Source organism: Gymnodraco acuticeps, unplaced genomic scaffold (genome assembly GCF_902827175.1).
Source record: "Gymnodraco acuticeps unplaced genomic scaffold, fGymAcu1.1, whole genome shotgun sequence".
Classification (NCBI taxonomy): domain Eukaryota; kingdom Metazoa; phylum Chordata; class Actinopteri; order Perciformes; family Bathydraconidae; genus Gymnodraco; species Gymnodraco acuticeps.
The window spans coordinates 590,920-613,734 of NW_022989752.1; the positions used below are offsets into that span (position 1 = coordinate 590,920).

Consider the following 22,815-nt stretch of genomic DNA (forward strand, 5'->3'; position numbering starts at 1 on the left):
GCACCTCGCGGACTCCTGGCGACCCCAACCGTCTGCTGGATGTATGGAAGCCAATTAAGATCCGTTACAATCACCAGCAGTCCACACAGTTTGTTCAGTTCGTGTATATTTAGTGTTGACACCAGAAGCTGCTTGATTCTGGCATCAATGAATTACTCCACTTCAATCATGTAATCAACAGGTTTTACAGGAGAGCATATCAACATCCACATGTTGAATCTTACAAGTCTTTTATGGTGTTTGAACTGTGAACAATACAGTAAAGAGAGACATTTGCTGTTAAATAAGAGCACAAGCCTAAGCATTAGGTCTTATTTTTGTTGTGAAGCCCAATTAACACATTGATTATTTTGCTCGAAGACTGAAAGAGAGAGAGACATTCACTGTAGAATATCTCTACACCACTATAGCGTTCCTGTGACTGAGCATAATGTGACCATGAATGGCTGTGTTCCTTCCCTCCTTTCTACCCAAGTCATCCAGTGAATGCCAAACTAGCAGCTAACCGAGCCCGCCTGCCTGCCCACCGTGGGTGGAAAGCTGCTCCTGGCAAACACAAAGGGAACAGAGCTCCCTGCCGAGTCTTCACAATGCCTATGTAGCTTCCGCAGGCTCATGAGTGGCTGATAGGCACGCAAACACACGGTAAACTCACACTCCTGTAGGCCCACAAACATGTCAGCTATTGCACACTTCAAACCACTAAAGGAAATATTTAGAGCGTGATTATGCTGAAGCCTTTAAGATATGGTGAAATCTAGCTCCTATCATCCAACCTCCATGTTCTCTCTCTCACCATCTGTGTGAAGCGTTTCTTGGCAGATTGCAGTCCAGACACTCACAGTTGTCAGTGGGTGAAAATGATCTCACATTGCCAAGTGGCTGAAGCAGTGGAACTGTCACACACCAGTATATGGACCGTTTGTATGAACGTTTTAATCAAGCTTACGCTCAGTAGAGCCAACTGCTAAATGAAAAGCAAATAAAGGCTGACAAAAGCTCTTTCAACATGGTGAGGGACGTATTCGATCTCTAAAAACTATACCAGTTTTCACTTTATTATTTCTCTTCTGATCTGAGGCTGTTTTCTCTTAAAACTAATCTGTTTATTACATGAGCTACACATCACAAACTAATGTCCCACTGCAAATCAAAAGGTGGGAAATGCCCTTGACCAGCATCCATCCAATGAATATGGAAGACATGTTTTATGTCAAATTAAAATCTGCTAAAAAAGGAATTTACACATGAAAGGCATTGAGTAGAAGTCCGTTTTTAATCTAACTGCCGCTCATACAATAGGCCTTCTGACAGATTGTGGGACATGAATCATTGAGCAGTGGTTCTCTGAAACGACAGCAAGGACTTGCTTGTCACTCGCACAGGCTGATTTTGGGAACGCATGAATCACTCCACTAAGTGCTAAACAACGTTTCCATGAGAGAACAATTAATTTGTTCTTTCGGTCCCTCTGGAACGAAAGTATCTCGTATTAACACTCACAGACACACTTTAACACACACACTCACAGACACACTTTAACACACATACTCACACACACACTTTAAATACACACACACACACACACACACATTAACTTGTGTCAGCCTGCAGCAAAGTTAAGTTGCTCAAACTCTGTATCTTTCATAGCCTTGTACCTATGTGCAAGTCAAACCCCACGATAATGGGCTATGCTCTACAATCCAAGGGAAAAGGAGATGTAAGTCTCTCTCCATGTAGAAACACAAGAGCCATGCTAGTGCTTCAGCGTGTCAGCCAGTGATTCACAGCCTTTTGGAGTGGGTGGGAGTAGAGAGGAGAAAAAGAAAGCGGGGAAAACGCTTGCCACTGCTTGCTGGGACTGAGAGTGTGATGGTGTGGGTGGGCAGAGTGGCTGAGCGGGCAGAGCAGGCACCTGGGATGAGCTCAGTAGGCGTGAGGATCGGAAGGGGGATTTGAACCCTACATGGAAAAGTGGTTGATTGCGCGTGGGAGTTGACAGAGATCATATACACGTGTGCATATCCAGTATGATAGTGCAGTGTGATTATCGACATCTCGCTCTGTAAATCCTGGAAAAATGGATTGTAGACTCTCCCTACATTCATGAGCTGGTGCTGTGCTATCATAAATATCACATATGGAGTCTGGTGGTGTTGCTTCCTTTTTCTTCTAGCATAGAAACGATTAAGGACATTGTGACCTAGTAAAAACTGCTGACCTGAACCCACAGGAGAACGTGCATATTAGATCCCTGCCCAATTCATGTCCTAATTACAATGGTCAGACGCATCCCTGTTCACCAGTGCTTCAGGGAAGTTACTTTTTTGTGGCCAGTAAGTGAATCAGTAATGAGAATTTTGCATACTTTAACATGAATTCAATTAACCCTAGCATAACTCATGTTGCTTTTTCTTTTTTTGGTCCTTCTAAAAAGGCCCAGATTTCAGTTTGTAATACTGTAAAGTTGTATCTTTGAACAGAACATCACATTTCTCAACAAACTTCCTCCAAGGAGATTTTGCTGTTAGATTCAAGTTCTGTCACTTTTTGCACATGTTCACATATTTTCAGTAAAACCCACATGATGCGTTGAAAAGCATTGTCTGACATTTTCATCGTCTGATTTTAATGTGCTCTAAATTGCTTTCATGCAAGACTTAAAATGATCATACTGCTTAGATGCATTTGGGAAACTGGTACTCTGGACTGCACAAAATATGCAGCTTGTGCATGTCTGCTGTACTAGTTGGCAGAGGGAAGACTGACTGAAAAGACCCGAGGGTGCTTGGACTCGAGCTCAGTGCTCTAATTCACAGCGTTTCCCTGGCAGGTAGCGGCAGACAGTTGGGCAGGAAGAGGGAGAAAAGCAGAGATCAAGAGAATAGTGAAAAAGAGACGGACAGGGCCATGTCGAGAGGTATGAATGAATGCAGACAAACTGATAAGGTTTATGGGGCGTTTGGACAGGCGGACTGACAGCCATGAGGAAAGAGTTGCTTCTCTCCTTCAGCTATCCAAATGCTGAACTACTTCCCAGCTGATGCTCATTAAACTGAGACCCCGGCAGGCACCTCTCCATTTTCACCTCAAGGAGAAACTGTTTACTTAGCCTCACTCTATGACCTTCTCTTAAAATAGACAGAGATAGCCACCTACCCAGTCTATAATTCATTATTCAAATGTGATATCACAAAAGATACGATCAGATGAAAGGTTTAAAGACTGACCTTGCAAAATCAGATGCAAATAACTCCTTCTGTATACTACAAACACAACACAAACAAAAAACACAAGAGTCCTTTGGTTGTTCCTTACATGTATGTTATCAAGAATCCAACCATAATCAACTCTGTGTGCCAATCCGCAGAACAATTATCAAAGTTTGCCAAATATGATCAAATAATACATTAGTTTGGTCAGAATATGACACAAATTAGAGGGAAGAGAGATTTTACAAAGGATAATGCCTGCGCCGACTCACTTAGGAACAATAACAGCACACATATAGTTATATACTGTAAACATATTCTGTTCTAAGGTACCATAAAAAGAGACAATACTGGTACTGCATACAGAAACCTGCAATTAATTTGGGCTTGAAACATTAAGTACACATTAAACCAAAATACATCCATATTTTTTCAAAAATCATGACACCACTATATATTCCAGGGTTCTTACGGTCATTAAAAACCTGGAAAAGTCATGGAAATTCAAAATGCAAATTCCAGGCCCTGGAAAAGTTATGGAAAACAATATTTTTTGCAAAGTTTTGGAAAAGTCATGGAATTGTAACTAAAGTTGCATCAAATAATAATTAATATTTTAGCTAATCGCCGAAATAGTAATACTATAATGATAATAAATACTGTATCGTATAGTAATGAAACATAAAATGGCATTTAACTGTTGAGGTATTTTGCTGCTGAGAGATTTTATTTGCTTTAGCCTGTAGAAGCTAGTAAGCCTACTATTGGATTTGTTTTAGATAGGCACAACATGTTTTATATGCAGACCTTATTTTCCTGTTCCATGTTAAAATAAACCATTTTCAGTGGTACCGCTGAGAAAGAGTAATTTGGTCATGGAAAATTAGGTAAAGGTCATGGAAAAGTCATTGAAAATCATTGGTGAAAAAGTATATGAACCCTGATATTCGTGACCATTGTTTCCTTAATTACAGAACATGTCACCCAGTGGAACAGTATGTCTTATTGATATGTCTGAATAAGCTTAGGGTCTTTTCAAAGGGATTTCATGACAGAAGTAAAAATACAATACCATTCAAAGTAAAAATGGTGCATCTAACTTTGTGACAAAACAAAAGTTAGATACACGCTTTGTGGTTAAACATATTTAAATGTGAAATTAACATATTTCACATTTAAATAGGTTACATTTTAAATGTTTTTTTCATTCAAATCTACTAGAATATGACACACTATCCCCCCCTAAAAAAGCTCCCTCTGAAAATGATTGTGACCATGTTGTCTCTCCATCTGTGGTAGATTCCCCGTTCCCCTGGCAGGAAACCCTGTATGTACAGAAAGGCCTCGTAAATAAATGATCCGATCTTCCAGGCAGTATGTACTGCTATTCACCCACAAATGGCATGACCTACAGCCAACAGCATGACACACATTGAAAAACACACGTAACAGATTGTGACTGAAAGCCCTTTTACCCTGAAATACTTTGAAAGTAGGGGTCAAGTTTCTTAGACAAAAGTTGTGGTGCTTTTGCAAAACCGGAACACATAGTTACTCAAGGTAATTTCATCCTGGATTAACAAACTGCTTTCTGATTTCCAAATGAGCTAGATGAAAATAAACAGGATTATTTGAGCCTGATAATAGTGTGTTAGCCCTGAAGTGCCATATACCTTACTGTTTAAATGACTGATAACAGCACAGCCACAGTGTACTGTGTATATTTGTAGATGTATGTATGCATGTAGATTTACCTTATATAAAAAAGGAGGGCAAAACAATTGAGCAGCAAATAAATACAAAAACAGGGAACTTTAAGTGTAAAATTGATTTTATCACATTCATATTGCAATAAATCTCAATTTGATAACTTTATATGATACATGAGGGGGGTGATGTACACATTTTCCTTCAGTACATTATTTAATGCGTTTCAGAGTGTTTTGTATACACACACACACGCACACACACATTTACTCATTTAAAACAGCTGGTAAATACTGTTTAAAATGTATCCAGAAAAAAATGCCTTTAAAAACAAACTCAATTTGGAAAAAAGAATTTGCCCCAACACACAAACAAATCAAAATATATGCTCTGAAATGCTACAAAACTGCTTCAATGTCTTGTTCCACAACAATTATGTACCATGTGAAGTGGTGAGAAGAAAACATTTACCTAACTTGTGTTAAAAAAAAATGGTTTTGAAATGGTTATACGGTCAAACTTGCTTCAGTAAATGGGCAAATGGTACAGTCGCAGGATAAACCCTTCTGTTATCCAGGTCTTCAGTGGAATATAAGCTATTTTTCCACTGCAATTATATCAAGAACAGTAGAAGCCCACTTTAACACGATTGGGCTATAATAACACCACTTTGCGTTAACCTCTATGTTATATCAGGTGTCAAATTATTCAGCACTTTTGCCGCTTGAAGTTTAATGAGCTCACATTAGATGTGCTAATGTATATATTCTACTAAAGTGGCAAGCATACTCAAGAAACATCACATGAATATGACTGTTTTAAGTAGCAACAGAAACAGCCCGGAGTCTAAATTATTTTGTGGAGCGATAAGCTTTTTTATAAAACATTATTTAGAAGGGAGATAAAACTTTAGAATCTAGAAGTCTCTCAAACATATAAAGTTTGTGTATAATTTTTCCAAGTACTGACTTCCATCCAATATGGACCTAAACAAATTAATCTAAAAGAACATCCAAGGCATCAAAAATATAGTGAGAAACCATGAACAGACAGTAAAATGTCAAAACCCAATATCTGAGCATCATTTGAAGCATAACTCATGTTTCACCAACATAAAAAAAATGGAGTGTACAGGACATCGATAGCTATTTGTGATTCTGTATTTACACTTCACAATGAATCTCTGAAAAACAATAGACATTTTTGACAACAGAAATAAATGGATATCACACTGAGGCTATCTTGACCAGTTGTGTGCACAAAGCACAGATCAGGTCACGTGGCTCTTCATCAGAATACAAATAAGTGGATTTCTCAATCAGAATAATTTCACCTAAAATTCTCTAATACTATCTTGAAAAATACAATAATGCATTCAATGAAAATGTTCCAGGTTGATAATCATTCTCTCTTCATGCTCTCACACATACACACTCACACACACATGTAACAGTTAAACCAGAGACTTGTAGAAAATACATTTTGAGTGGTTAACCACAGAGGATCTGACAGATGGTGTAACCTCTGTACAACAACAGCAGCATCTCTCCCTCTTTCACTGTCTTCAATGAGAGGGAGACTCCATCTTGGGCATCACTGGAAATTAAGCTTGCTTTGCACCAAATCCAGCACACAACTTAACATACATACAGTATTATCTCTGCCACAAAGGGGCATAAAGTCAAAAAGTTGTCGTTGATTCGGAGCGGGGGGGGGCAGCTTTCAGTACTGGTTTTTCTACTCAAGCAGACAGAGGGGACAGCAGTCAGTCTCTCTGAATCAGACCTTTGTGAGGATCCCCAATTATCCTCACAAACCAAATCTCCAGCAGGGACTAAAGCTAGGAGGGTACTAGTTTCTCTTTTCCCTCTTCAATCCCCGATAGGTTTACAAAGGCCTCCTGATACAGAGGACATGTCCAGAATGGCGATGTTCGGCACAGCAAGTCTTACCTTAACAGTAAAGCAAATACTTCCGAAATGTGAGAACAAAAATTAAAATGTGATATATGTTAAAAATCACATCTCCAGGGTAAGATTAAAGGATCACTGTTTTTTACCAATTTAAAAATGAATACCAGTTTTTTGTTGTAAGGAGAATATCTGATTTAGATTTGAGATACCTGCTCATCCAAAAAGTTCCCTGCTTAAAGAAAACCCAGGCCCAACACCAAATAGTAAATGGGATCATCTGGTGGAGAGGATAGCTCAGAATATGCCAAAAGAAAGTTAAGAGAGAAATTGAAATAGATTCCAAATGCACTTCTGATTATGCGCCAGGGTCCTGTGAAAAATAAAGAAACAAAACATGTGTTCACACCGTCTGATATTCTATAATGTCCAAATAAAATAAAAAAGCAAGCCACGTGCTTTTAGGGAAATGCAAGGAGAAACTAATGAGCCCTAACTATGATGCATTGTTTATAGGAAGTGGGTTGATAAGCATCACTTATCTTTCTTGTTTGTTATCTGTAGCTGCTTACTCATCTGTCATTGAAAATGTTGCTCCTTAATAAATAGTAGAAAAATATTTTTTTCCTCTTAATTTGTTTTCCTTCTTGTATTGATTTGAATCATTGAAGTTTTTTTTTTCTGCACTTCACAGAGACTCCTCATTAGTCTTCAGAGAAAACCAACTGTTGAGTGACAATGGGAGAGTAAAACTGCAATATTATCCATAATAGAATCTCATATTAGATCCCAGTCTTTGTACTCTTCATCTGAGACGTTTTCACCACAAGTAGGCTTAGGGGCGAGGCGGGAATGAAGCATTCGGGCAAAAGAGTTCAATCAGCATCAAGATTTCATTTGTTAATTGGATTCTCCTCTAGTCCTATACAGTCTTTGCTCTGGCTTGAAAATGAAGAACTCTGTACTCCCTCAAGGATGTTAGGTTCCAGTTGTTTCCCGAATGGCAAATCCCTTCAGAAAACACACAAAGATTCCAGTTTGGGTATTTTTACCAGCCCAGTTCTGGTCATTTGTGAGTTAGGCTGTGTACACTAACCAGATCTTGGACTGGGTTGAAAAAAAAAGTTGAGATGAGACCATGAGGCTTACACCCATTACACGCTAAACATCCATTCATGGCAGAGATCCCAGCGATCCATAGACGCTGCGAGTCCAGCTTCTCTCTCCCTCCGTCCATCCTGACAGTACCTACTGCGTGCTGTCTATTCAAGCACTAATGTTTTTCTTAAAAATAGTCTTTAATACAAAAATGTCCCTTCCCCGCAGGATCAGCACTCTGCGTCCACACTGTGCACGGTGACTGCCGCCTGCAGGTGGTGTGTGTGCGTGTGCAGCGGGTAGTGGTGTGTGTGCGTGTGCCGGTAAGGGTGAAACTTGTGGCTGAGCAACGCCGCCGTCTGAGGTGGCGTGTCTAGGTCGAGGTCGTCGTCGTGGTTACCGACATCCACACCTGCCGAGAGCGGGTCATTGTTCCCAGGTGGATTCTCACTGTCCTCCTGCGGACTCATGGTGCTGTAGCCTGGAGACAAAGAAACATGTTGGTATTACTGCAAACTGTTATCCCTCTTACAACTCTTTTCCCAAACTAAAACTTATAGATGGTTGGTAAGAATCTTTTCAGTTCGATGCGCCCTGTTGTAGCCCAGGCTTTTCAAACTTTGAATCAGGTAATGTGTAAACTCAACTAATGTTTGGATAAGGCAACATCAAGTTTGTAAAACTGATATTTGCCTCGCATCTACAGACACCTGGTATCAAGCTTTTGCACTCAACAGGTGGACGACAGGATTCAGGTGGGAGGAAAGAATGCAGAAACCTGCGTTTTACATCAAACATTTCAACATGCCTTCCAAATTCCTAGTGTTTTGGTTGCTACTGTTGACATCATACTCCTGATGCAAATTTAAAAAATGCACCATTGTTTTTGTTCTTTTTAGTTTTTTATGTAGCATGACTAGGTGAGGCCGCAAATGCATTTCTTTTTGCAGCCATGTGTTGCAGAATGACTCATACATCGATGACCAATAACACAGGAAAACACACCCTTTCCTCTTTAAAGAGGTTGGAACCAGGAAACGTTTTACATTTTTCAGGTGTAGTGAAATGACTTAAACATATATTATCAAGGTTGTTATGAAAGAATTATTGACTTAACAAATAAGATCAGGGTCATAAGAACTTCAAAACATGAAAGTTAGGTCAACAAATGGTAAAGAAATAAAGCCGTAAACCTTCAAAGAAAATTCTAACACACTTTTAACCTCAAAGCTACACAAATAAAACTGATTGAAGAAAAAACCTCACACTTGTACAACGCAACACTATTATATACTAGAGGACACCTTGTTTGGGTTCTGAGTGAGGGATTCAAAGAAACATAAAGCATGTAACAATTCATGGTTTTCTGTTAAGAATGGCATTGGACATAAATGGAAAGGAACCATAAAAGAAAGTCCTCAGCAAATGATGCCTTCTAGTTATAGATATTCAACACAGAAACCTCCATGTGAATACACAGTACCACACAATGTTTCTGACAGCAGTACAAGCTTTTTGATGGTGCATTGACATCTAAATATCCCCACCGGGCATTTTTCTTCTTGTTTTCAGCTTTCTCATAATTTGAAAAAGAAAAAAAATATATACATATTTATGACTGCTTTCCTTCACATATTGCACATACGTTTAGCCTGGGGAGATAGAAAATCAAGCCAACATGATGCATTTTGTAAGTGGAGCAGTGGGAGGGTGGTACTTTGGTAATAGAAAAAGGGATGATGTGGTCAGAGTATAAGTATACAGATCATACATAAAGAGACCGGTACTTTTTTTTATAATAAACTTTACTGATAAAGACAATTTAGGTCGTCATACTTTAATTTGTTGACAAGTGAGATGACTAATGATGTACTTTTTCAAAAGCTTATTATCACGAATACATTGTATAGACTCTTGGTCTATTCAGTTTCTTCATAACCCCTTATCTGCCGAGTATCATCTTAAGGACCTTAAAATCCACCTGAAACATATTGTCTGACTAAAAACAAATACTTGGTATATCTGTAAATAAACCTGTTATCCTTAATTCCTTTAGTGTTATCTTTTTCAGGTTCTATAGCGGCACCAGCAACACGCTGCACGCAGGGCCGCCTTAATGCACGGGCTGACCTGGGCTGAAGCCCAGGGGCCTACGGAGATCGGGGGCCTATCATGAGCCAATACAAAAAAAATATATATAAATCTTTTTATTTTTATTTCGGGTGTTTTATTTTTATTTTAAATAAACAAAGTCTTGGCTTTCAGAATATGAAACTTATTATTTCCAAAATCACACGGTAAATACATTTTTGAAGCTTGTAAAGGGAAGATGACAGCTCTCCCTCACCACTCTGCTGTTCCGCAGCGCCGCTTCCCCTCCCTCCGTTGTAATTATGAATGTAAGCGTAGAGTAATCATAGATAACACGGCAGGGTCCGTTCCACTTTGTTTTCATCTGATTTCAATTAAACAAAGTCTTAGCTTTCAGAATATTAAACTTGTTTCGGCAAATTCAGATGATAAATACAACTTTGAAGCTTGTAACGGCATAATTACAAGCGGAGAACTGAGTAACTTGACATCACAACTTGAGATGGATTTTAAGAACATCATAAAGGCTTTTTCTTCAAAGAAAACCAGACGGAAGCACTGCTAAAGAGGTAAGGCAATGCTGCACTATTCATTGATTCCCAGTAGCCTGCAGGTTTAAATGTGTTGTGCATCGTTTTACGCATTTACTAGTGTTAATGCACCGGAGATAATGATCATTCTCATCTACTGACACCTGGCATTGAGGCCATATGTTGCTGTTCATGGTGCATCAGATACCTCATTCACACCAACGCAACTCCGGTTCAAGCTCCGTGCTAGAGCTTTTCAGGTTCAGAACCGGTTCTTCGGTTTGGCTCCGGCTCTTTTCACACTGCCCAGAGTCCGACTGGTGCTGCGTCATTGCGTCATCGTTTGCGTCATGACGTGACCGTTTGCGTGCCTGCTTCATAAAGCCAAACCGCGTGCAAACCCCTCACAGCTGACACCGACAACAACAACAATGGCCGATTGTGCTCCAGCTTCCTCTGTACTTCTTCGGAAGACCAGATTCCCAGTAGGTAGCTGGTCTCTTCAGTGGACCACTGCTGCTTGTTAAGTTTCTCCATCGTTGTGTACAAGCTGGATAAAACGCCGGCTTTTTGTTGTTCAGGAGTTGAACCCCCGCCTCGACGTAAGCCTGACGTATGTGGTGCTTTTGCTCTTGCCGGACAATTTTTTGGTGCTTGAAACAAACCGGATTCCGGAGCTAAGAGGCTGCTCCGCTGCGGTGTGAACAGGAAAACCCAGGTGCTTTTCAAGCTCCAGCTCCGAACCGGCCCTGAAACACCGTTGGTGTGAATGAGGTATTAGTTGTGTGTGTGTGTGTGTGTGTGTGTGTGTGTGTGTGTGTGTGTGTGTGTGTGTGTGTGTGTGTGTGTGTGTGTGTGTGTGTGTGTGTGCGTGCTATCACAGAGCCTGCCGAGGCTATAAATGACTTTGATTTGTTGTTTAAGGGGGCCTACAAAACCTGCCATCAGCCCCAGGGCCTGATGGCAGGTTAAGGCGGGCTTGGCTGCACGACAGAAACATCAATCTGTTATTGAGCAAATAACCCTGCAAGCCTGCGCGCCTCAACGTTATTTATAGAAAAATCACTGCAATTTTGGATGATGAAATATTAAACCTCCAGATACTGCTCAAAGTGATTTATGATCCAGTGTGTGAAGCAGTGGGTTTATATGTGTGAGGCATGTAGGGAGAATGCAGTGGGTCGTAGCATGCCTGTCTGTTTGGGTGGCCTCGTCAAATGTATCTCCTAGTTACCTTTTTTATCCTCCAAACATCTAACAGCTATGCATATCATCCCTCAACATTCTTCTCACGGCGTTGGAGGTTCATATAATTAAGCAGGCTATCCCTAGGCAAATGCTTAATAGGTAAAGAACCTAGCAAACTGATCATAAATAAGGTAGCGCTTCTGTAAGGCTGTAGTTATACACAGTGCTGCTATGAGATGCTAATTTAGCTTGCTAGGTAAATAATCACTATGCTAAGGCTGTTGCTAAGGTAGGCTATTTGTCCCTCCCTCCTATTAGTTTTCCATCTTAAAATGCTCATTAGCACTAAACAAAAATTAAGGCAGAGGCTTATGGGAATGTAATACGTTTTTCAAGTTATTCGGTTGTAAACTAAAGTATTGGACAGATTATTGACCTGATGATGCAGCAAGAGGAAAGGTCAGGGGATAGTAAAAGTAAATGTCTCACTAAGAAATACTTAAAGTCTGTAATATAATTAAATTAGGAAGTTTGTTCAGAAATGTCTATCCCACACTCTCAGAAGATTAGCCAGGCTTTGATACCCCAAACAAAGTAAAGGTGAGAAAGAAGAGGAGAGAGAGAAGAATGAGCAGAGGGAGTGATGAGAAGAGGGGAAGAGAGAAGTAGAGTCGAACAGAGGGATTAAAGGAAAGGCATGGATGGAGACTTCAAGAGAAGTTCCAGACATGGAAGATGGCAACTTCATCACAGTGTATCCCTCTTTTTCCCCAAAGCAAGAATAAGGGTGTCAGGCAGGCCAACAGCTTATGTCGGCTGTGGACCATTTCCAGCTGCAACAGGTGAGAAAGAAATTCCCTCTTGATGTTGAGAGATGTGGAGAGAAAGGCTAAACAACCATCCTATTTGGTGATATTATAGTTTTAGATGGAGAAGACTCAAGAGTAAATCCTCAAAAGAAATGATGGGCTGTTAAAAGACAAAGCACTTGAGTATATTATCCAAACCAAGTTATTATTTTCTTGTCTAGAGTTCAATAAGTAGATCATTACCAATTTTAGCAGGCGGCTAGCTTAATGTAGCATACAGACTGGGAACAGGCAATAACAGTTAGTATGGCTGTGTCCAAAGGTTAATGCTCTCATCAACATTATCTATATTGTTAGCTGCAACCCAGTCTCACGGCATTTCATGTTATAGTTATGAAATACATTTAGTCTATTGATTCGTGTTCACCAACATGATTTCGTGCTTGCACCACGTCTTTTTGTCCGGTGGTTCATAAAAACATTTTCTTACTCAATATCAAGCCACGATTATTGTTTTTATTTTAAAAATGGTATAATGTCTGACTTTTTTTGCCATCCGCAAGGAAAGGAAATGAGGCTTAGAGCCTCAGAAAACTGAAATCTGTATTTTTTAAATCTTTTTTTCCTTCTAATTTGTTATTATTTGATGCAGGCACGAAACATACTACCAATAGAAATATATTGCTTTTAAAATCGTTCTGTGTCAGAATACTGAAATCTGTATTTTTAAAATCTTTTTTTCCTTCGAATCTGTTATTATTTACATTGCTTTTAAAATCGTTCTGGGTGACACGAAAAAAATGGGAAAATCGTGTTGGTGAAAACGAAGCAATAGATTACATTTCGTGACTATAACACGAAATGCCGTGAGACTGGGTTGCAAAATGTACATTTATGGGTTTTATTTCATTAAAAAACAGAGCTACTGCGTTTTTTTAGCCGGGAGCAGTAAATAGCTAAGCTAAGCTAACAAGCTGCTCAATGTAGCTACAGATATAGCCCTATGATTGTTATTATCTTCTAACACAGATGGAAAGTAAGCACATTTTGTATACTACAACTATAACATATCTATGCAATGTACTTTTTTTTTTTTTTTTAACAATCTTTAATATAGAAATTATCAAATATGTGTAGGCTATCCTCATTAAATATATTCAATATCACTTAACATTCGACTAGAAATAACGTATTTATTAAATATTTTTTAACCAAATTATGATATTCTACATGTTTTTTGCACAAAACACACAACAAAACAGAACATTTACAGATATTGACATCTGCCTATTTCCTCTCCAGACATTTATTCCACTGTATGTAACAAATGCAAGAAAAAACATGAATTATATTTTGCTAGGTTTGAATTAAAGCAGGTGGTGGATGTATTTGTGCAACGAGTATAGTATTCATTCTTGTTTAGTTCTAGCCATTGGCTGTACATTCATATTGCTGTTTGCTCTACCCAACAGCACCCTAGTGCGTCACTCTCTTAAAGACGTAATGCTCATACCCTCAGCTCTGCATAATGAGTGAGTGGATGGTGGTGGGAGGGCACCTTTGACCAAGCAGAGAGGAGCCTGAGGAAACTTTAAAGGGTAAACATGTGATTTTGTTTTAATTCATGAAGGACTAACACCGCCTCTCCGTTCTTTCAAACTTGTTTCTCTCCGTCCCTGTCCTCTTGCCTTTGCATTTCTCTCTTATTTCCCCTCTTTCATCACTTTTGCATCTCTAAATGTCTCAACTAGTCTTTTTGAAATGCCATCCTAAGTTATGCAACACATTGAATAGTTCCTTTCCATTTTCATAGACTGCTCTTTTCATTAGAGCCTTAGAATCACCTTGTTCTGCCATCTTTTAAAATATGTACAACATGTGAGAGAGGAATAAAACGTCCTTCATGGTTCTGAACTTTTTATTTTGTATTGTAAAAACATGTTGTGCAGGATACAAGGATATGCAAATTCATGTTTATTCGTATTTGGCATTATCATCTAAGCAACACATTATTTCTTGTGCATCATTGTGTTGCATAATGACCAACAATATTTGTTTTATTTAAGGTTTAACAGCTATTCTGTAAGTAACATGCAGCTGACAATCTCTTCTTGTTTCCTTCTTTCACTTTAGCCCACTCTTCTCTTCATATTCATCTTTGTTCTCTCTGTCATCATCGGTTATGCAACAAGCATTAGAGACACTCATTGCCAGGAAGTGGAGTGATGCCATATGTAGGCGGTAAGAGCCCATGTGGGTGAAAGCTGTCCGTCCACGCTCACTGAGTGTCAGACTTACAAGTTCTACAAACGGTTACAGCGAAATATGAGCAACTCCCAGAGCTGAAGACGAAAGAAAACCTTGTTCTGAGCTGTGATATAATGAAAAGAACAAGCCAGGAGCTGAACCGCTTGCCAAAGAGCTGAGAGCTAACCGTGGATTTGAAACTGTAACGTTCATTTCAAAATAAAAGGACATACATAAGTCCTAAATAGGATTTTTCCCGAGTGTAGCTACATACTTATTTTGGTTTTATATTCTATAACATATTCTATTAAGATATCTTAATGTTAGAGAACATTTAATTAGTTTGCTGCTCTGTCATACTCCAGGCATAAGTGTGGCAGAAGGTTAAAGAAGGTAACCCAGACTTCTTCGAGCATCTTCCAGCTCTTTCTTAGGGATCCTGAGGCGTTCCCAGGCCAGGTGGGATATGAAAACTCTGCTGGGTGTCCCCCGGGGTCCCCTCCACAGATGGTGGTGTTCAGAAAGCTTACTGATTAGATTCATAAACCTCAACTGTCTCCCTTTTTTTTAATTCTAGAGTTGGTGCTGTGCCTACAGATGAGCCCACATGAATGTATTGACTTCATCATTTTAAAGGAGTCAATATAGCTAAGATTGTGCTTCCTAGTGCATTTCAGCAATACTTGTACATGTTGGGTTAGTTTTGTAACCAAGGAATGATTCATTTTCCAGAAACCTAGTTTATTTTAGACTGGAGCATCTGTTGTGTAAGAGTAACATGACATGAAGGCAAATACCTCCACGGGGAGCTGATCAGGAGGACGTTTGATCTCTAGAGGGTTCAAAGTACGCTAAAACTGCATTAAACCTTACTGTACTCAACTTGGGGCGATTTCATACAAAACAATGACGGACGACGTTGTTGATGCTTCTTGTTTTCACTAAGTATATACTTTTAAACAACCATGGTGAATTTAACCAGAGTAGTATGCATTTTAAAGTAAATGTTTCAGTTTTGAAAGTAGTTGTGTTTTGATTTAGCATTACTGACATTTAAAATGCAAGCTATTTATTTATGGTATACGTTTTCCATCAATTCTGATGTATTGTATGACATGCTGAAGGGGTTTTAGTGTTACAACATGTGTGGGTTTTTTTCTGTGAACTCTGTCTCTCCACAATTTCTCTTACCGTGGTCGCTCTCTGTCCCAGATCGACCCCAGTACCTCCGTCTCCGCTCTGGCGTGTGAGTGTGTCGCTCGATTACCGCAGCGATGAATCGAGTATTACTGACTGAAAATGAAGGAAACACACAGCTTAACACTAGGCCCCTTAAGAAATCTAATATTTGCAGCATCAAATGAAAGGAAATCCTGTAACAACTTTATCTTAAGTATTCATCCCTATTATCAAATGTTCTGCAGCATGTCTTGTTTATATCGATAGGATTTCAAACAATACTCACTAATTCCTCTGTCCTCATGGCTGTCTTCATCTCTTTCATCTCTTTCATTATCCAGGTTGGACATTCTCACTGACATTTCTGGAGCAGCATGGAGGTAAAGGGGAAGGAAAAAGACAAATGCAAGATAAGATTGATGTCACTTTGGAAATTGATATCTGCCAATATTACAAGAAGAGATTAAATGAGGGCATGGTTTCTTTCTCCAAATATTTTTAGATTTAGGAGTTTTATGTTTGGGGAGAATAACCACACACACACACACACACACACACACACACACACACACACACACACACACACACACACACACACACACACCACACACACACACACACACACACACACACACACACACACACACACACACACACACACACACACACACACACACACACACACACACACACACACACACACATCACACACCACACACACACACACACACACACAGCACACACACACACACACACACACACACACACACACACACACACACACACACACACACACACACACATCACACACACACACACACACACACACACACACACACACACACACACACAACACACACACACCACACACACACACACACACACACACACACACACACACACACACACACACACACACACACACACACACACACACACACACACACACACACACACACACACACACACACACACACACACAACACACACACACACACACACACACACCACACACACACACACACACACACACACACACACACACACACACACACACACACACACACACACACACACACACAACTGGAACTATAAGAGCCAATTCCTCAGCTGTATCAACACCATCCATCCCAAGTAGTTTACCAAACAATTATACTGATAGCAACTTGACTCAAGTATTTTAATGAGGCTGTAATCGGGTTTGATGTTTTTGTCAATATCGCTGAGTAATCACACAATTCATGCTGTAGCAGCTGCTGCTGCGTGATGATAATGTCAGCTGTTTAATTCCAGCAGCACTTACCGCTCTGCTTGTTAATCAGGCTGCTTTGAAACTCTGTATCATACTTTGGTATTTAAAAGAAATGTCAGTATGTGAACAGACTAAATGTGGAGAATAAAACAGGGACATTCTCAACCTAACTTGTGGTTGCTTTGGAAGCTTTTGGGCCATTACAAGCCAACAAGTAGGATGCTGTGGATTTATTTTGTGGTGGTAACAAAATGTGTTGACAACAAATAATGTTATATGTTGAAATTTCACTTCAATCTCATTTGACTGACCTATAATGTTCGATTATAATTCTATTTGTGTTTTTTAAGAGAGATAATCCATCCCTTAGTCCTACCTTGTGCTGCGAGTGGTGACATGTGCTGGTGCGACCGCCTGTGGATCTGGTGTCTGTATGCATACACAGCCAGCACCAACACCATGATGCATCCCATAATGCCCCCGGCAACTGGACCCACAGGGGCGCTCTTGATCATGTTCAGAGAGGCCACCTCCTCATCTAGGGAAAGAATGAGAAGAAGAAGAAGAAAGGAGAGGAAAGGATAGGCAGACGGTTGTTTCAGGAACAAAGCATTGCAGATGGTTGAAGTGAAAAAAAAACAAGCAAATATCAAACAGCTCTGGCTCAGATTTTCTTGCATGCCGAGACATTTTTCAGCTTCTGTCCTCTCACGATGTGAAACGCCGCGGACAAATGATTGACTGCGATAGGATGGCCAATTTTCATTTTGAATAAACTGATAACAATCCAAGAAAATAAAGTCAGAAACAAGTCAGTCAATTTTGAATATTGGTTATCATGATCAAGAAATATAAAACCTTTGTTAAAACAAGGACCATTGGATTAGTTTACTCGTTTCTTCTTTTGTCTTTGCTTGCCTGTTGCTTTGCTCTGTTGGCTAAGAAGGTACACTAGGATACAGTTGGGACAAATGTCTCATAACTGTGGACTCTGCAAAAACAGTTTAGGACTAATTTATATCCACAGTTCACTCACCTATCATTCCCATGCCATCTGCGTAGGGACTCTTGGCGCCGACGATTCCCCCGAAACATTCCTTCTGCAGGGCACAGTACGGCTTGTCGATATGCGTCTTACCATCACTGTCCACCATGCACCACTCACAGTCCAAAACGCCGAAGCAATCACTGACACAGGGCAGAAACAATATAAATAGAAGTGATATTAGTTGGTGGCAAACACTTAAAAGAAGCTATTAAGGAATGTTTTACCAAATGTCTCACCACTACCAGGTTATAAAGTAAAATAAATGTGTTGTATTCATTATTGTGTCAAATCAATTTAGCAGATTATTATTAATATTATATATTTCATTCATTTCATTTTTTATTTGTCATGGTATGCACAAACTCAATGTATAACAATGATTTACTAAATCTGTCTCTGTAAACACACCATACCCGAACAAGACTGTGATTTTAGAGCCTTTTTTGGTTTATTCATTATACCAGTTAATGTGTACTGTACATGTGTGTAGATAAGTGTGTATACCTGCTGGTGTATCTCTGGCTACAGCGAGTGTTGATGCACTGAGGCAGCGTCTCATGCAGACTGGGATCAATCACATTCAGACTGACTGGCTCGTGGTGCACCTCACAGCTGGGGTTCCTGCATAAAACAATCATAAAACACAACAGGTAAAAATACAGAAAGGTGCAGGTGAATATTCTTAGGAAAAAGTCAAACATTCTGCTGACAGAATCTATCCTAATCCTAGATTGAAACATGATTGGACTTTAAAGAAGAAAGCAGATGTTGTACAGTAAAATTGACAATGGAATCAAAGCATGAAGCCTCAAAGGAGCGTCTTCAATGTGTCAATTTATGCTAAGCAGCTTTAAAGAGAAAAAGGAAACATCAATGCTGCTCGACACGAAACAAAGAGAGAAATCTGACAGTGAAAAAATGATAATTGCATGTCTTCCTGAAATAAAAGGAGAAATTGGCATTTGAAACATTAACGTGCAGTCAAAGACTGCTGATGGTTTATGAAAGGAGATTGGTGGAACAAGAGAGAGACAGAGAAAGAGAGAGAGGAGAGACATGAAGGCATGACTAAAAATACAAGAGAGACAGTGACAGTCAAAGAGAAGTAAGGAAGCACCCACAAACATTTACACGGCTCCAAAAATCATTGCAGGAGCGCGATATGAGGGTAAACAGGTTTAACACCGAAACTTTGATTTGCTGATTTACTGTGATATTGATGTGGCAATCGTCAAATCATAACAAGCCACAGTTCAAATAGTAGCATGAATATTAAAGAGAATTGCCACCTTGGAAACGTGCATTTGCAGATACTTTACAGATGATTTGGCAAATGTTTCACATGACACTGAATGAGTAGTGCAATATAATACGGTCAGCAAGTTAAAAAAAGTGAAGCTATATGCGAGAGGTATATTCCCGCACAAACAGAAAAAACATGTGGTACCCATGACACGTTGCACCATGATGTATCTCTCCCTCTACCACATGTGAAAAGTAACTTCTCTAAAAGCAACCGGCACACATTCGTTGATTAAGGTTCCTTTCCCCTCTATGACATGACTGAATATAATTCACAAACATTGTAGAATTTGTTAATATAAATATGATGTAGGATATGGCTCAGACTGACCTGTTTTCAGCATTGGTGAGGTTACCAGTACACTCATTGACCTCCAGGGGGCACTCACATGGACACTCACATTCATTCTGCTCCATTCTGAAAAACACAAGACCAGTCACATGGTCAGTGAGGAAGCTCCATTCATTTTGTTTGTTTTTTAGGTGAAGTAAAAACCAATTGTATTAACATCCACAACATGTAAAGTTTCATAAGCTGAATTTTTGTTAGCTCATGATGCAAATGTAAATACAACCCACACAATCGATATCTACAATATCAGATCTGGATCTTTGGTAAACTACAGAGGTTTGACATTGTTAAACAAACATGCAACACATATAATCTTTTCTTGGAGTGTGTGTAAGGGGCTGAGACCTGTGGCAGTTGAGACAGAGGCGGTCCACGGTGCTGCAGGCGCAGAACGCCAGAGAATCACACGTCTCGTTGACGATGCCAGCGAAGGCGTTGGTGCCGGGGATTCGGGTCAGACGGTACTTAGAACAATGGCTCCCATGGACCAGGTTCGTAAGGTCCCCCTATGAGAAACAAATAGGAAGATTAAAAAACACTTCAATAAATACTAATTCCATTATTTATTTATTGTTTTCTAATTTGTACGTTTCTTTTATTCTAAGAATTACAATTAACACTTCAAGCAGTGACTCGCTTTTTTATGTTAATTTATTTCCTTAAATTATCTATAACCAGATGCAGCTGGAAAAAAAGAAACCTGGGCATGAAGGAAATTCATTCAAGTATGACATGTTTGAAAATATGTACCTTAATTAATTAAAAGCTGTAGAGCTTAAATAGGAATATTATACACCAGGACTCTCTAACTACACAAGACAAACTGAAGCTTTAATAGAATTATACTAAATAAGAATAAATAAGGTGGCAACACAAAGGATCACCATAGGGGGGCAGTGTTATACTATCACAGAGTATAACTGTCTGACTGTCTTCCTCTGCTTTCAATCATACATCCAGTTATCTCATGTTAACCGCCTCACCGTGATGCTGGTGTTGAACTTGTAGAAGCGCTGCACGGTGCGGTCACTGAAACTGTTGCACAGGTTTTTCTTCACGAAGTTGGGATGGTTCAGGATGTCGTTAGCCACCAACGGCTCCTGTATTCCATCACAAAAAAAACAGGAGGACAAAATTAGATTTAAAATAATAAAGAAGTAGCTAACTGTGATTAATGTTTTTGTATACTATTATATATTAGTCTCTGGTCCTTTACCTTGTGTGTAATGTGCTGCTGCTCTGCGGGGGCGTGACCTTTGGGGTCAATGAGAGTGGGGTGAGCCACCAGGTACCCTCTGTCCTCCATTATGAAGCACCTTATTTATGTAAGTAAACACACAAATAAATGTAAGTACAGCAGACATAGTGACCTCGGAAATCAATTTAAAGACTGTAACTCACATATTTATACTTTCATTGACCATTTAAAACGTTTTTTAAACCTGTAAAATACTGCTCCATTCTACTTCCCTCCATTCCTTAAAAATTGTGCCAAATACTGCGACTCCCTGCTCTTCCACCCCCTTTAAGCTAATCCTGTTTTATATGGCTCCTGAACACAGACAGAGAGAAAGCATGAAGGAAGACAGAAAAAGAGAGAGAGAGGGAGGAAGTGGGTGGTAGAAGGAAAAAGGGATGAAGACAGAAACAAAACAAAAGGGAGACTTAAAAGCCAGAGAAAGTATGTAGGGCTGAGACAGCAGCAACGCCACATCTTCCAGCAGGAATGCCATGATAATCAGCTTATCTCTTCTTCCCTCCCGTTCTTTTTTATCTCCTTCAACCCTTTGCAAGTTGAGTTCTCCACATTTAGATAAAATTCAGAGCAAAAGAAAAGAAGAAATTATCTAAATAAAGAAGTAAGAAGAGAAGATTAAACAACAGACACAACAAACCAACCCTTCCTACCTGATCTTGTTGCCCTTGTCCTGGTTGCAGACTGGCAGCAGGTCCAGTAAGACCTTATAGAAGTAGCGGAGAGTGAAGTCTATGCCCATCACTGCAACTGCATACCCAGGAGCCATCTGAGAGCTGGAGAGAGAGGAGACAGAGCAATAAAGCACACCAGATTTGTTTTAAAGATGTGGGAGAACAGTTTAACTTTGCCTTGAGTTTGTGTTTTTACTCAAAAGACCTTTATTACAACACAAATATTTACACATTTTGTACACACCAGCCAAAAACAAATCTAAAGCACACACAAAATACATCCCACTCACCTCAAACTCTCTCTTTCAATCTGTGTTTATGCAGACTACAGACTGCGTAGTGTTATGCTCAGTGAGCCGGCCATCCACACACTAATCCTGATTCATCACACACACTGATACTGAATGTTTGTGCGTTTATTGCAGTGGCCGTGGTAAACAGTTCCTATTGTGCTGCTGTTAGCGGTGTTCCCGTGCTAAGCTTTATTTTAAACTCACAGAACTAGAAACATAAATACTTCAATCTCAGCTGCAGTTAAAGGCTTTTTAAAGCCTCCAACTCAAAGAGGCTGTGTTTAAAACCTTCTGCTATAAAAAAAAGTAGCTGAAGCACAGAGTAATACTCTTTACTTGTGGGCACTTTGGTAGAGCATATACTTAAAGACAACTGTGATGGAAACAGAGCATTTGCTTTAGGGACAGTGACATATTTCTACCTTTCTAAAGTTGTTTAAGACCAAGGCAACTTGGCCTTATAGCTCTGTTTTTCTTTTCAAAACTAGTCTCTAACTGTCTGCTGCTATGCACAGTGGGTTTTCAGAGCTTTTTAGCTGAAATCAGCTGCCTGCTGCTGTGGCCAAAAATGACACTATAGGAGCTGTGAGAGTGAAATAAACTGTACCATTTCTGGTTGAACAGCTAAACAATGAGCTGAGACTCAAATACAGGATAATGGCAGATAC

The 22,815-nt window shown here is 39.6% G+C and overlaps 1 protein-coding gene across 1 annotated transcript in view; it reads right to left on the minus strand.

Moving 5' to 3' along the window:
• Positions 1 to 5,025: 5,025 nt before the first annotated feature.
• cachd1 (cache domain containing 1) overlaps positions 5,026 to 22,815 on the minus strand; it is a 100,630-nt gene continuing 82,840 nt past the window's right edge. The window contains exons 17-27 of the mRNA XM_034210503.1: positions 21,834 to 21,956; positions 21,142 to 21,241; positions 20,909 to 21,025; positions 20,271 to 20,431; positions 19,905 to 19,991; positions 18,776 to 18,892; positions 18,260 to 18,411; positions 17,600 to 17,761; positions 16,258 to 16,335; positions 15,984 to 16,085; positions 5,026 to 8,408 (exon numbers count right to left, since the gene is read on the minus strand). Of these exons, the coding sequence (XP_034066394.1) occupies positions 8,158 to 8,408; positions 15,984 to 16,085; positions 16,258 to 16,335; positions 17,600 to 17,761; positions 18,260 to 18,411; positions 18,776 to 18,892; positions 19,905 to 19,991; positions 20,271 to 20,431; positions 20,909 to 21,025; positions 21,142 to 21,241; positions 21,834 to 21,956 (1,450 nt within the window). The 3' untranslated portion in view covers positions 5,026 to 8,157. The remainder of the gene's footprint in view (positions 8,409 to 15,983; positions 16,086 to 16,257; positions 16,336 to 17,599; positions 17,762 to 18,259; positions 18,412 to 18,775; positions 18,893 to 19,904; positions 19,992 to 20,270; positions 20,432 to 20,908; positions 21,026 to 21,141; positions 21,242 to 21,833; positions 21,957 to 22,815) is intronic.